At 43.9% G+C, this 15,823-nt stretch overlaps 1 protein-coding gene, 1 long non-coding RNA gene and 1 other non-coding gene across 3 annotated transcripts in view; all 3 read right to left on the reverse strand.

Annotated features, from left to right (window-relative positions):
* The window catches only part of ADAM17 (ADAM metallopeptidase domain 17), a 52,183-nt gene extending 47,096 nt beyond the window's left edge, over positions 1-5,087 (reverse strand). Inside the window, 1 exon segment of the mRNA XM_032652200.1 lies at positions 4,955-5,087. Within this exon segment, the coding sequence (XP_032508091.1) occupies positions 4,955-5,051 (97 nt within the window). The 5' untranslated portion in view covers positions 5,052-5,087.
* A 2,348-nt stretch (positions 5,088-7,435) lies between these two features.
* LOC116763904 lies at positions 7,436-15,004 on the reverse strand. Its single transcript, XR_004352671.1, has 3 exons — positions 13,356-15,004; positions 12,793-12,886; positions 7,436-7,810 (listed from the first exon to the last, which is right to left on the reverse strand). It is a non-coding gene; the product is annotated as an uncharacterized LOC116763904 (long non-coding RNA).
* Positions 15,005-15,205: 201 nt separating this feature from the next.
* LOC116764832 lies at positions 15,206-15,312 on the reverse strand. The gene has a single exon (XR_004353041.1). It is a non-coding gene; the product is annotated as a U6 spliceosomal RNA (small nuclear RNA).
* Positions 15,313-15,823: the final 511 nt, after the last annotated feature.

Consider the following 15,823-nt stretch of genomic DNA (forward strand, 5'->3'; position numbering starts at 1 on the left):
TGGGGTTTTTTTTTAGCAGGTTGATATATGGGGACAAGTGGATGCTGAAAGATTCTAAAGTTCTACACTGTATCTTGTTCCTTTATATACAGTTTGCAATTATTCATTTACATAGAACTTTTTTGCATTAAGTCATCATATGTTTGCAGTTATGTCACTGATAAATCACGTAATGATTTTAAGCACGGAAAGAGTAAATCTGTTATTCTATGATTTTCAAAATCAAGATCAGTGGTTAAAAAGCAGCTGATACTTTGTTCCTTTTTTTATGTTCTCAAAGAATAAACAGAGGGCTTCCCTGGTGGCGCAGTGGTTAAGAATCTGCCCCCCAATGCAAGGGACACGGGTTCGCGCCCTGGTCCGGGAAGATCCCACATGCCATGGAACAACTAAGCCTGTGCACCACAACCACTGAGCCTGCGAGCCACAACTACTGAAACCCGCACGCCTAGAGCCCGTGTTCCGCAACAAGAGAAGCCACCGCAATGAGAAGCCCACACACCACAACGAAGAGTAGCCCCCGCTCGCCACAGCGAGAGAAAGCCTATGCAGCAACGAAGACCCAACACAGCCAAAAATAAATAAATAAGTAAAATAAAGTTCCCTTTTAAAAGAAAAAGAATAAAAGAGGAAGCTGGACCTTCAGGCCGGCAACAAACCGGCTTTCTGGATACAGATGTGGAGTGGCCTATAGATCTGATAACCCTTCCTACTCTCCCCTTCTCTCATACCTGAATTGCTCTGTCTCCATGATGCGCTTGTATGGCCCCTGACTTTCGGTACAACGACACAAAATGTTCCCTTACTTCATTCACCAAGCCAAGGCAAGTTTTTAAGATAAAACTGACTTTTAAATAATGAGGTGTTAGAAGAGTCTGGGAACACTTGTGAACTTTTTACTTAACTTCTTTTTTTTTTTTTGCAATAAATTGCATCTTCCTGGAATTCAACTTGCAGTTGTCATGCAGAATCCCTGTAGCACTCTGCCCACTCTCCACGGCTCTGCTGCACAGAGTATGAAGAGCTCCCCCAAAATGACACAGTGTCATGCACCCACTTCTGGTGTCAGAAGTGGAAAAGATAAAGCCAGGGCTGCTGTCAAGTGTTTATTCTGCTTGTGCAGAAGACACATGAGACTTGACTGCTCTTCAATACTCCCCAAAATACGCAGGACAAGGGAGAGGCCTGGTCGGGTCACTCTGCAACAAGCCCTAAGCATGGGTGAATCCCTCCTTGGGACTAAGGGATAAGAAAAGAACAGTGCTGTTTGCTAGGCAGTGGACCCCAGAACCTGGGAACTAAAAACCTAATTTTATGGGTTTATACCAGTTAGGGAAGCTGGAGGGTGAGCTGCCTCAAATACTTCGTTATCAAGAGCCCTTCACCTGGGCTGGGACTAAACCTGGGCCAAGACTCTCCAGCAAGACCAGTCACATGGAAACTCTGAGCCAAAAATGAAAGTGAGCACAGCCCAAGGGAACCTCCAAAGAACCCTGGATTGATCCATAAGGCTCTGCAGCTGCAATGGATGCAAATTCGGGTTAAGCAATGAGATTACTTCCACAATTTCCAGTGCTGCTGCCTTTTCCTAGATTAAACCTTGTCTCCTATACACATTCTTCTAATCAAAGAGGTAAGTAATTTTGGACATATGTTTGAGGTACCTGTGAACACTGAGGTGGATACATGAGAGTGGAGCTTCAGAGAACAAGTCTAGGTCAGAGACACATATTTGGTAGTTACCCAAACAGTCAAATGGTAAGTGAAACCAGGGCAACAGATGAGACTTGTCAGAGCCTACAACTCTTATTAAAAGAGAGAAGAAAAGAAAAGGAGGTATGTGCGGAGGGAGATACCCATCTCCTTGGTTCATTTTAGGACTAAGTTAAGGGATATGTGAAAAAGCACTTCATTTCACCTCCCAATCTCTGTGAAGCCTCTTCCTGTCCCTCCCTCCCTACCCATCTTTTTCTGACTTCCCTCAAAGTATACTTCCAACCGAAAACACTCACCATCTCTCACAAATACAAAATGGTGAAGGATCTAAAATTCAACCACACTTGGCCTTGAAGGACACCTACACTTAATGTTCTGGAAAACCCCATGAAGGCCAAATGGAATTCTCCAGTTTCCCCACCATGGCTTTCTGCTTAACTCTTCTCTTTGTTCTACTCTAGAAATACAGTTTCTCTCTCTGACTAGTACAAAAGAGAGCTGCGTTAAATTTCTGTTGAAGCAGGTAGGGTGGGTAAGTGTTTTAGTTTCAAAAGAATCCAGCCTGTAAGCAAAATTAACATCAAAAGACGAAGTCAGATGTCAAAATATTGAGCAAAATGATGCCGTCAATAATGAGAAATGAGCACTGCAATGTGGAGAATCCCCATGCCAATTACCAAAGGTACATTTGAAATATATGTTTCAGATGCAAATTTTCATCCCTCATCTGTGACCTACATTTTTTTTCCTTCCACCCACTATATTCTTTTATTAAAAGTAACACAGAGAAAACTCTTTTGAAATCAGTGACACTTATATACCCCAGCTATAACTTCAACAGAAGATATCATTATGACTAAGCTCAAATGACTTGTAAATTTCCTAAATTATGCAATTCATGACAGTTCAACTGAAAGCATTTTGGGTGACGTGTAGAGTACTCCAAAAGCCAGATTCTATTATACATTTTTATTCTTCAGAAAATGTTGTCAAATCCCTAATCAATATTTAGAACTGCAGTTATGGGGTTATGGTAACATTTATAGGATAAGAAGGCTATTAAACAATAAACCATGCTCTTTAACTATGAAATTATTCATTGGCCTCGACCAATTCAATCTAAATGGTAGGGTAGAGTTAAGCAACAAGCTACATCCAAAGCTATCAAACAAACACACAAAAAAGTCATTCTTCAAAAGAAAAAATACCCTCAAGCCATACATTTATCACTAATTGAATGAACCTGACAAGTCACTGCACCTTTCATAGACTCATCTCACCTGCCGCTTTATTTGAAAAACTAGACACGATCTCCAAGGTTCATTTCAATTCTAACAATCTCTAAGTGCCTCCATCAGGACAGTCCTTATTTTCTCTCTTCAGCTACTTAACCTTACAGCCTGGGCTCAATATCATCACCTCCTTCAGGGAGCCTTCACTAACCTTCCCTGGATAGGTTCAGTGTCCCCTGATGAAAATAATACCCACCATAATGTCTTCTCTCACTCTCGTTCCTATTGCTCTAGAATTGTCTGTTTAGATGTCTCTATTCTACTACACCGAAAGCTTTTTGAAGATGAATGTAGTCTGATCTTTACATTTCCAATGCCACACATAAAAAACTTGCATACAGTATGTGTTCTTCAAACATGCAGTGAATAAACGGTAAGTCTATGCATTTTTCTGGCAACAGTGGTCTGCACTCTGCAAATGAAAACACACGGTCAAAGGAAAAAAAAACCCTTATGATTTGTGAACGCTGAGAACTGACCTAGAAAGTAAGGTTTTCTTCTATACTATGTGCATTCCTAGGATTCGTTCTACTTATTTTTCCACTTGTGAACAAGAGAATGATAACAAAAGTGAAACAGTTGTGTTAGAGTGGTAAAAATATAACTTTAATATTTCAAAATACATGTTTATTCTTTTCATTAACGTTTATCCTTACGAAGTGGATCCTTACCCTATTCCTCCATCCTCACCACCCCTAACTCACCATTTTCCTTCAATTTGCATTAACTCATCACATCTCAGCACTTCCTACCAGGTTCTCCCTGGCCTTTCTTTAAACTAATCACCTGTAATCCATTGCAATTTGAGATAACCACAAAGCAGTCGTTCAGGTGAGAACACAACACGTTTAATACCCTCCGCCAATTACAATTTTTGTCCATTAAATAAGGAAAAAGAACTGCCAGGTAAACTAATGCAAAATTTTTATTGGCCATAAAGAAAATCTACACAGTGTCTCAATCTGCACGATACTATACTATATGGATTCATGGTGAGATTTGGGGGCCAAAACAGCCATGAAAAATGAGGCTACAACTTCTCACACTGGGAAAATATACTGTTTCATACTTTGTTACTAATTAATCAAGCTCTCTTACACGCTAACTTTTAACAGATAAAGGGCCCTAACAGGGGTCACTATACGTTTACACAAACTAACTCCCACCAAATTTCACATCTCTCAATGTTAGTCCATCCTTCAAATCCAAGCTCTTTAGAAAATCCACATGACCCTCTACTTTCTGGCCTCAAAACTGACCAAATTGGTCGTCCCTGATAATTTTTGTTTCAAATGGCAAGGAAGGCATTCACAGTAGCAGCATTACGAGCTGGCCCGGCAAGTATAAGTACCTTCCATAAGCTACAATTTAAATAACTAACACGCTTAAGATGTTCGCAAAAAGCAACTCCAAGACGAGTTCCCCAGGCACCGCCTTCCAACCAGATTACCGCCTAAGTACCTCCTACAGAAGAAAACCTAGTTCGCTTCCTTGGAGAGCCAGGAAGAGCCGTGCAGCCTTGGGCCTTCCTATCCTCCTCCACAGCCCTGCCTTTGGTAAGGACACAATACAGATTTGCTCCCGAGAAGGGCAGGGACCTGGACCACATCTCCCTCTCCGAACACGAGCCACCACCAGCCCGCCTCACCTCTGTCCGGAACACACGCCCCAAACACGAACTCAGCGGGCAGACCCCTCCCAGGCCCTCAGTCACTCCCGGAGGCTCCCTCCAGGATCCCTGCCCACCCCGAGACAAGCCCATCTCCATTCTTTCCTGAACTCTGAGGGCCACACCCCCTTGCTGCGCTGCAAACTTAGGGACGCGCCACCGTCGTCCAATACCCCGCCCCCAAACACCTGATAGATCCTGCTCCCCTGCTCTTCCCCGAAAGTTGCGCGCTCCAGGCACCCGGTGCCGGCCGAAGCCAGATCCGCAGGGTCTTTACCGAGTCGCTGGGGGGAGCCGAAGCCCGGCTCGTCCGGCGGTCGCGGCGCCAGCACGAAAGGAACCAAGCTGCTCAGGAAGAGGACACACTGCCTCATGTTCCCGGCCCGGCCAGCGGCTCCACCTCTCTGGGCAGCCTTCGCCTGACTGGGGCTCAGGACGCTGCTCACATTGGGAGAGGACGGGATCCGCCCGGCCCGTCGCCTGCAGCCTCTTACTCTCACCGCGCCGCCTACCGGAAAACTCTAGAGCCGGGCTCCAGGTTCCCGGAAGCGTAGGCAGCGCTCGGAGAGGCGGGCTCAGCCTGCTTCCGGTCGCCGCCGACCCCCGCACCGCCCACAGCCGGGCGCCGCGCGGCATGCCGGGAGGCCCTCACTATCGTCGGCCCCGCGCCGGCGTGCCGCCATTTTGCCGCCCCTCCGCCCGCCCCCTCGCGTCCCGCCGGGGCTCGGCCGGCGCCGCCTCTGACGCGGCCCGCGACGTCCTGACTCGACCCACTCGGGCCACGCCTCTGTCCCTGGGTGACCGCCGCGAGGGAGGCGGGAGCTCGCGAGTAGGCCTTCAAAGGTGCACCCGGCCACCTCCCTCGCCTCGGTCCGACCCACGTCTGGATAGGATCCCTGTTACCCTTTTTACTACCTAGCTGTGGAAACCACCGTGGGGTCCAGAGTGGGCGAGGAGGAGCGCCGGGCCGGGTGGGCTCGGGGTGATGACCCAGCAGCGGAGTGCCTGGGACGAAGGACGGGCTCCCGGGAGCAGAGGCCCCGCGTCCATGCGCCAGCTTCTGCGAGACCAGCCTCCTAGTCGCAAATGGGGTGCAGCTTGGCTTTCGGGACCCAGCGTCGTACCACCCGGGCATCTCAGGCCTCCGTCCGTTGTAACGGAAGAGGCTTTGTGGCGGGAAATAAATAGGCGCTTCCTTGATGCCCATTTTCTCGTTGGCCCCGCTGTATGTAGAGGGTCTGCAAGCATTTCCAGAAACTAAATCCTAAACCTAACTCGTCTGCCCGTACAGGTTCTAGGGAGGTCCAGCCAACTTCTTGAAACCTAACTCTATGCTTGGTCACTTTAGCTTAGACTGGAAATTTGCCAAGACACTTTGTGTTTTGTTTTGCAATCCTTTGCATAATTTTAGCTCTAGTGAGTGTTTATGGTACTGAATAAAACATTCTCATAACGTTGGACGTGAATTGCTATTTTGGTTCAACTAAAGTTTATGCAAGTACGACAGAACACATTTTCCACTTAAGAGTGAGTGGGACAGCCTTGTCTCCATTATGAAATCGAAAATTCTTAGGAATAGAATATTAGTCCTGTCTGGTCAAGTTTTACGGCTACTCCTAATAAAATACTCAAACTATGGTTTTGTCCTATGAATTTAGGTTCACTGTGGCATGCCTCAGTAAAATCTCAGCATCTTTTCCCAACAGTTACTGTCCAGAGTTACTGGTTTTGTGCATTTTGGGCTTAACTGGACCTGTTGTGTACATCTGAGGTATAAAATGCCTTCATTAAACATATACATTGATGGCATACCTAATCAAAAGGTAAGCAGAGGTTCACCTCTGCAAATTGTACATAATTTTTAAAAGATGTATCCCATAAAACATGTGACAGTTGCAGACAATTTTTTTTTGTACAGTGAGAATATCATCTTACTTTCTGAGCACCCAGATACCATGCTCTCCAGCTTTATACCTTTAGTAGATCCTAGATTTTACTCTTTCTGTGTTTCACCCACAGCTCTTCTACAGTACCTTGCTTGTAGACGGCCCTTCACCATCTGTTTAATAAATGCCATTTAAAAAAAGTAAAGTTCCTGATTCATTTGCTTATTCATATCCAGAAGTCCTAGATTTTCAGAGACAGTCAAGGTTTCAAGTAATTTTTCCCATTCACAAATCAGGACCCAAATTATGATTTCCAGTTTGAGGTTTATCTTTCATTTATAAATTGTCCATGCCTTTTAGATATAAGAGCACCACGTGGGGGAGATAAAGAGCCAGAGGAACATAATAAGAGGGACACATTGGGTAGAACTAGTAGTCTGAGCCAGCTGTCTTCAAACTTTTATACTCTTATCCCCAAAAGAATTTTTTAAAAATATGTACTCCCTATATACATTTAACATTTTTCATCATAAATGTAAGTAGTTGCAAAGGATGAAATTTCCAGCATAATGTAAACACTGACATTTATTTGTTTAATTTTATTTATTTTTGGCTGCGTTGGGTCTTCATTGCTGCGTGCGGACTGTCTCTAGTTGTGGTGAGCGGGGTCTACTCTTCATTGCAGTGCACGGGCTTCTCATTGCGGTGGCTTCTCTTGTGGAGCACAGGCTCTAGGCATGCAGGCTTCAGTAGTTGTGGCACGCAGGCTCAGTAGTTGTGGCTTGCAGGCTCCAGAGCACAGGCTCAGTAGTTGTGGCACACGGGCTTAGTTGCTCTGTGGCATGTGGGATCTTCCCGGACCAGGGCTCGAACCTGTGTCCCCTACGTCGGCAGGGGGATTCTTAACCACTGCACCACCAGGGAAGTCCCAACACTAACATTCAAAATTAAAACTCTTAGGTTTAAATTTACCCAATGGAATATAAATACCTGACAGATTTGATAGCCACTGTGGTAGCCAGCTTCCCCGATGGCCCCCAATGATCCCTGCTTCCTGATATTCACTCCCTTGTAGAGTCCGTCCCCTTCCACACTGGTCCAAGGTTGGTCTCTGTGGCCAATAGCGCAAAGAGGAAGTGATGGTATTTCACTTCCAAGGTTAGGTTGTAAGAGACTGTGTCTTCCATCTCAGGTGTTCTCTTACTTGCTTGGTCTCTCTTGGATCACTCACTAGGCAAAGCCAGCTTCTGTGTAATAAGAACATTCAGGAAGACTATGGAGTGGTTCATAGGAAGAGAGGTGACCAGCCCACAACCAGCAAGTAACTGAGACCTGCCAAAGACTATATGCCTGAGCTTGGAAATGAAACCTCCAGCCCTAGGCAACCTTTAAGACAAATGCAGTCCCCCAACCCAACAGCTTGACTGCAGCCTCAGGAGAGACCCTGAGCCAGAACTGCCCACCCAAGCCATTCCCTGATTTTTGACCATCAGAAACTGGGAGATAATAAATATTGGTTATTTCAAGCTCCTAAATTAAGGGTAATTTGTTACACAGCCACTATTGTCTGTTTGAAAAACACATGAACAAGTTAACTGGATCCTGGGTTCCTCTCCTGAACAACAGAAGTGGTTCTTTTAATTTAGGATTTAATAAAGATAAGTAAAAGATTACGTGAGATTTGCTGATCCCAGGCTATAGAATGAATTACTTACAGTTTACTTACTGCAAGTGAATGTAAGAGTAAAATATTTACAATCATTAAACACCTGTTGCCACCTATGGTTCTGGAGTTAACTAGCAGATCCACATACGCCTTGGTAAGACCTTTCATCTAAATGATCAGAGACATGGCTGTCTAGCCCTGGCTGAGTTTGGGGGCTTTTTCTTCTGTCATCTCAGCTCTATTTCTCTTATTAGCCACTATTTATCCTATGCCAATCCCACCAGTCCTTATAGATGTAAAGATTCTTCATCACTCTATTTCTAAAATGCTAGTTATTCCTACATCTGTATCCTTTTTTGCCAGTAAACAAATCTATGTGAAGTTAGCACTTCAAAAAGTATGAGTCGGAACTTCCCTGTTGGTCCAGTGGTTAAGACTTACAATGCAGGGGGTGCGGGTTCGATCTCTGGTTGGGGAGCTAAGATCCCACATGCCTTGATGCCAAAAAACCAAAACATAAAACAGAAGAAGCAATATTGTAACAAATTCAATAAAAAACTTAAAAAGTATGAGTCAATCCACAAATCTCCATTAGACGATAGATCGCTCTTACTGGAATATGACTATATACAAAGTCATGTACCAAGAAGTATAGTTTCCAGGATTTTAGTTCAGAAATTTTAATGTATTTCAGATCCTTTTAGAAAGAAAAATGAAAAATACATCAGGCACAGAGCAAAGCAGAATATTTGAGGATCCTCACTGGTAAACAGATGATTCTTCGGGAAATATTTAATAGGCAAAAAAATAACCAGCCCTCTTGAAACTGGAATAGTAGTTCCCCTCAAGTTCAAAAAGAGGAAACCAGCCATTTCATTCAAAATGTTATTTCAAGAAGGTTCATTTCTAAAATTTTAGTAACAATTTCTCTCTCTCTCTCTCTCTCTCTCTCTCTCTCACGTACACACACACTTTTTTATGTCTCTTATCAGGCATCTTTGTCTTTATCACAGAATTATCAATATTTGCAGCAGCTAATCTGTCTGTTGTGAGCAGAGGTAGCATATCTCCTATATATTGTATGCCATACAAAATGTGGAGCTGTGTTCTTTTCCTTCTTAAATCCCTTTCTCTCTCCCTAGAGATCTCGGAGTAATTGAACCACAGGAATAACTGAACACGGAGAATAGACTGGATAAAGAGAAAAAAATGGAAACTTCTGCCGGCTTGAAATTACCTCAGGTCTGAAATGGCCAAAAGTCATTACTCTTGTGTTGACAGGCCCCAGAGAGCACGCAACAGCCAATTACTCTCCAGTTCTGCAGTGGCCACATAGGCCTTAATTGAAAACCTGTTCTATTCCGTCCTGTTTAGAAAAACAGAACTCAGTTGTTGAATGTTTAAAATCTGGTAATTCTACTAGCATTTTAAGAATAATACCTCCAAAGTGAATGAAATCAGAATCTCAAAGAGATAACTGCACTCCCATATTCACTGCAGTGTTATTCACAATAGCCAAGATGTGGAAACAACCGAAGTGTCCACTGGCAGATAAATGGATAGAGAAGATGTGGTGTGTACATACAATGGGAGATTACTCAGCCATAAAAAGGAAGGACATCTTGCCATTTGCAACAACATGGATGAACCTGAAGGACATTATGCTACATAAGTCAGACACAAAAAGGTAAATACAGTATGATCTCACTTACATGTAGAATCTTATAAAGGTTAAACTCAAAGAAGCAGAGAGTAGAACAGTGGTTGACAGAATCTGGGGGTGGGAGGGGTGGGAATGGGGAGATATCGGTCAAAGGTACAAACTTTCAGTTATAAAATGTGCGGATCTAATGTACACTATGGTGACTATAGTTAAGAACACTGTTTTGTATACTTGAACTTTGCTCAGACAGTATTTGTTTTCTCTTAAATTTATTTATTTGTTTGTCTATTTATTTTTGGTTGCATTGGGTCTTCACTGCTGTGCGTGGGCTTCTCATTGAGCTGACTTCTCTTGTGGAGCACGGGCTCTAGGCGTGTGGGCTTCATTAGTTGTGGCTCGTGGGCTCTAGAGCGCAGGCTCAGTAGTTGTGGCGCACGGGCTTAGCTGCTCCGTGGCATGTGGGATCTTCCCAGACCAGGGCTCGAACCCGTGTCCCCTGCACTGGCAGGCGGATTCCTAACCACTGTACCACCAGGGAAGTCCCTGACAGTATTTCTTAAGTGTTCTCACCACACACACAAAAATGGTAACTATGGATGTGTTAACTAGCTTGATTGTGATAATCATCTCACAGTGAATAGGTATATAACATCAACACATTGTATACCTTAAATATACACAATTTAAAAATATATATATATACACACATTTTTTTGTCAATTATACCTCAATAAGGCTGGAAATAAAGTAATACCAAAGAGACCCACATCATACCTTTGATCTCAAAGGACTTATATCCTAAAAGATGAAAGATATATAGAAACATACAATGTGTATTGGCCTAAAAAAAACTGGTATCATGCATTTTTTCCTATTAATTTTTTTTTTTTTTTCGGTACGCGGGCCTCTCACTGCTGTGGCCTCTCCCGTTGCGGAGCACAGGCTCCGGACGCGCAGGCTCAGCGGCCATGGCTCACGGGCCCAGCCGCTCCACGGCATGCGGGATCCTCCTGGACCGGGGCACGAACCTGCGTCCCCTCCATCGGCAGGCGGACTCCCAACCACTGCGCCACGAGGGAAGCCCTCCTATTAATTTTTTAAAATAAAATTTTCATTTTGGAATAATTTTAGATGTACAGGAAAGTTGCAAGATAGTACAGAGTTCCCATAAACTCCCAGCTTCCCCTAATGTTAATATCTTACGTAATCAAGGTATGTTTGTCAAAACTAAAAAAATAACATCCGATTTCACAATTTTTTAAAGTATGTGCCTTTTTGTAGTCTTTAAAAAATTGTGACGTAAATTTTATGTCACATAAAATTCACATAACATAAAATTTATCGTTAGGGACATTCAGCACATTCACGGTGTTGTACAATCACCACCACTATCTAGCTCCAGAAGGTTTTAATCACCCCAAAAGGAAACCCCATACACATTAAGCAGTCATTCTCCATTACCCCCTTGTCCTGGCCCTTGATAACCACTAATAGAACTGCACCATTTCTGTTCCAGGAGTCAACCCAGGATACCATATTGCATCTAGTCACGTTGACTTTGTACGCTTTAGGACATATAAAACTATTCCTAAATATTTTACTCTGTAGAGAAGTACGAGTTAATATGCTTAATTGGGGTTGAAGGAAACTATCCAGCTCAGTCCCTCACTCTTCTCTCCTCTGTACTAGTCTAACAGCCTCTGAAGTGACTTTCTTGCTTCTCGTTTTCTCTCCACCAACATCTCTTCTTGTCTTGGATAACACTTGCTAAATGTCTCTTCCTCATGGCATGTTTCTTGCTTCTTTTATAGTCTATCCTCCGTTTTGTCCCGCATTGCTGTCTACTGATGCTATCTTGTTTTTCTCCACAAGAGCATAAGTTCCTGAGGCAAGGACTATGCTACCTTCCACAGCAAGTAACACAGTCCTGTGCAGAAGGCTATTCTCATTAACCAAACAACTTAGACAATTTAATGCTTGTAATGGGTGGAACTGTGTCCCATAAAAAAGATATGTTCAAGTCATAACCCCCTGTATTTATGAATGTGATCGTATTAGGAAATAAAGTCTTTGTAGATATAATCAAGCTAAGGTCCTACTGGATTATGGTGGGCCCTAAATCCAATGACCAGTGTCCTTATGAGGAGAAGTGACACAGATACACACATAGGGAGAACACCATGTGATGACATGGGCAGAAGTTGGAGTGATGCAGCCACAAGCCAAGGAAAGCCAAAGGTTGCTCAAGACCACCAGAAGCCAAGAAGAAGCAAAGAAGGATTATTCCCGAGAGCCTTCAGAGGGAAAAAGGCTCTGCTGACACCTTGATTTTGGATTTCTAGCCTACAGATCTGTGAGAGAATAAATTTCTCTTGTTTGGGGAATTCCCTGGTGGTCCAGTGGTTAGGACTCACACTTCCACTGCAGGGGGCCAGGGTTTGATTCCCTGGTTGGGGAACTAACCTCAAAAGCCCCATGGTGCAGCAAAAAATAAATAAATAAACATATTAAAATTCTCTTGTTTGAAGCCACCTAGTTTGTGATCATTTGTTATAGCAGCCTTAAGAAACTAATACATGCTCATGGAACACACCCTGAGATTTCCTCCCCTTCTACCTTTTCTTCTGAAATTCCTCTTGCCCAGAACATATTACTAGCTATCAAAAACCTACCTACTGGGGCTTCCCTGGTGGCGCGGTGGTTGAGAGTCCGCCTGCCGATGCAGGGAACACGGGTTCGTGCCCCGGTCCGGGAAGATCCCATATGCCGCAGAGCGGCTGGGCCCGTGAGCCATGGCCGCTGAGCCTGCGCGTCCGGAGCCTGTGCTCTGCAATGGGAGAGGCCATAACAGTGAGAGGCCCGCGTACCGCAAAAAAAAAAACAAAAAACAAAAAACCTACCTATCCTTCAGTGGCCACCTTAAGAGACTTTGTGGGTTCCAGGTCTCCTTCACAATTTTTTAGTAGTTGTCGCCTTTTGAAGATCCCATGGTAACTGATAAAGAGTAGGCAGAGACCTGTTAACCAATAGACTTTTAGGAGACTTTTTTTTTTATTGGACACAAAGCATGTCCTAAGCCCTGAGAATCAGGCAACCCCCTAATGCAAGCCCAACTCAGAGAAGCTTCCGCGTAGATTTGATAAGTTTCAACATCATAGTCAATATTACCCCAGGTTCTGCCAAGTACTGTGTCATTTCCAGCCATGACAGCCCTCCTCAGAGAGGGGACAGAAGGACTAATGTTATCTGGTTCAGGACCCAGGTCTCATCTTTTGTTATTCCATAATTTATACTTTCACCACTCAATCCTGCTTTGTTCTTTGAGGATTTCATTAAGACTTAGATGCTAACGGCATGGACTTTGGAGCCAAACAGCCTGGATGTGAACAATCTACCATCTGTTTGACACATCACTGAAACTCTCCTGGCCTTACATTTAAAATAGGGAATGAAAAGTACCTACCTCATAGGGTTAAATGAGAGAGGCTGGTCTTTATCCGGTAGAGATGTAGGGAAATAACTGTAGCATCTGAAAGCAATTTGTTGGGGCAACTGAATGATGAAAGAAAAAAACAGAAAAGCTATACATACATTATGTATACATTTGGTCTTTCAAAGCCAGTCTGCCAGAGGGTCGCCAGCAGGGAAGAGAATAAATTTACATTTTATTTTACTTCTCCCTGCCTAATTCTAATTTTTAATATTAAAGCTCTCACGATTTAATCATTATTCTTCAGCTGTTCCCATTTTCTCCAAGAATTCTTGAGGCCAGGTCATGGTAGGTATGGACTCAAGCCCCTCCCTCCCCAAGCTCTTTGTTTCTGTTCTTAGTTGGAGGAAAGCTCTTCTCATCCTGGGCTGATGCACTGTTTGGAGAAAACTTGCTATAGGGCATGGGGACTGACTCCGTTCAAGGAATCTTATTTCATGAATCTGTCCCCAGAAAATAAAATAACTGGTTAATATTCTTGAATGATTCACTCTTTGCTTTTTGGCAAATTCTAGTTTATTCTTGCTTGAGGGTGGACAATAAAATCCACAAGTTAACTCCCACATTTTTGACCTAACCCAGCAATTTAACCTTGTTTACTTGCCAAAGCTACTATCAAGTAGCTGTGTGCCTGGCTTCCTTTCCCTCTCTCCTCTCCCCCTGTCCTGCCCACTGGCAGAGAGCCTCTCGTGAATTATAAGATGCTCAAGAGATCAGACAGCAGGAGATTGAAAGAGAAGCAGCAAAGCCATGGGTAGACAGGCCCTGAAAGAAAAGTGTTAGGATCTTAGTGGAGTGCTTTTTATGCCTTTGAAATAGCCAGTTAATTTTCCAGAAGGATGTTGGCTTGGGGCCAGAGGGGGGTGGTGCTCAATAAAAATTTATTACACAAATAAGCAAATTTAGGCTTAGAGAGTACTAGCTGATTAGGAATGAGCTTGTCCTTCTTCTATAAAAGTGTATTGTTTACCCATATTGTGGCTTAGGAAAAGGAGGTACAATCAGGTGTGGGGTGTCTGCAGACTCTTTAAGGGGACAGCACTCACTTACATTGTAGTTGATGCGAATGGTGTCCTCAGAGTTGGGCAGTGGGTGGTCTCCAAGCTGACCATGACATCCCTGCAGGGAGCTAAGAGGTCAGGGTCTAGGATCCCAATCAATGAGAGATCTACTTATAAAAACACCTTAGAATCTAGACAACAGAAAGAAGCACTCTTGATTCCACACTGTTCAGATTATGCATGAAAATCAGGGAGAACTCCCTGTCCAGTGGTGCCTCTCTCCAGAGCAGAGGTTCCCTAATTCTTATCTGCGTGGCCACTGTGCAGTCCTGTGCTCTGCTTCTGAGGGACTAGTCACACTAAGAGCCTGAATGTAACAGAGTTGCCTGGGAGGACATTACCATTTATTTACTGGCTTGCTCTGAAGCAGTACAGATCAGACAAATAAGTCCATGCAGAATTACAATGCTGGCTTATTTTTAGTATCATGTACAGCCCTCAATATTTCATCACTACAACTATCTGGTTATGTAATGATTTTTTTAACATCTTTATTGGAGTATAATGGCTTTACAATGGTGTGTTAGTTTCTGCTGTATAACAAAGCGAATCAGCTATACATATACATATATCCCCATATTTCCTCCCTCTTGCGTCTCCCTCCCACCCTCCCTATGCCGCCCCTCTAGGTGGTCACAAAGCACCGAGCTGATCTCCCTGTGCTATGCAGCTGCTTCCCACTAGCTATCTATTTCACATTTGGTAGTGTATATATGCCCATGCCACTCACCCACTTCATCCCAGCTTACCCTTCCCCCTCTCAAAAATATGGAATGCTTCATGAATTTGCATGTCATCCTTGCACAGGGGCCATGCTAATCTTCTCTGCATCGTTCCAATTTTAGTCTATGTGCTGTTGAAGTGAGCACTGTAGATTTATACATTCTGCCTTGTTCTGGAAATAATTTCAAAGTAGACATCCATTAAAAACTCCAGTTAGGGGGCTTCCCTGGTGGCGCAGTGGTTGAGAGTCCGCCTGCCGATGCAGGGGATGCGGGTTCGTGCCCCGGTCTGGGAGGATCCCACATGCCGCGGAGCGGCTGGGCCCGTGACCCGTGGCCGCTGGGCCTGCGCGTCTGGAGCCTGTGCTCCTCAGCAGGAGAGGCCACAGCGGTGGGAGGCCCGCATACCACCAGAAGGAAGAAAAAAAAAAAAAAAAAAAAAAAACTCCAGTTAGTGTCAAAGATGTGAATTTTAAATAAACAAGGGAATGTGTGTGTCATCCAGTTTGGTGATGTTTTCAAGTCTTTTTTTGGGTTGTTATTGTTTTTAGCTGTAGTGCTCTAGCTCCAAAAGAAATCTTTTGCAGAAACTTAATGTGTCAAATAGATCAAAGGAGAGCACTGGGTTTGAAGTACTCCTGGATTTCAAACTTCGGCA

This window comes from Phocoena sinus, chromosome 13, assembly GCF_008692025.1.
Source record: "Phocoena sinus isolate mPhoSin1 chromosome 13, mPhoSin1.pri, whole genome shotgun sequence".
Lineage (NCBI taxonomy): Eukaryota > Metazoa > Chordata > Mammalia > Artiodactyla > Phocoenidae > Phocoena > Phocoena sinus.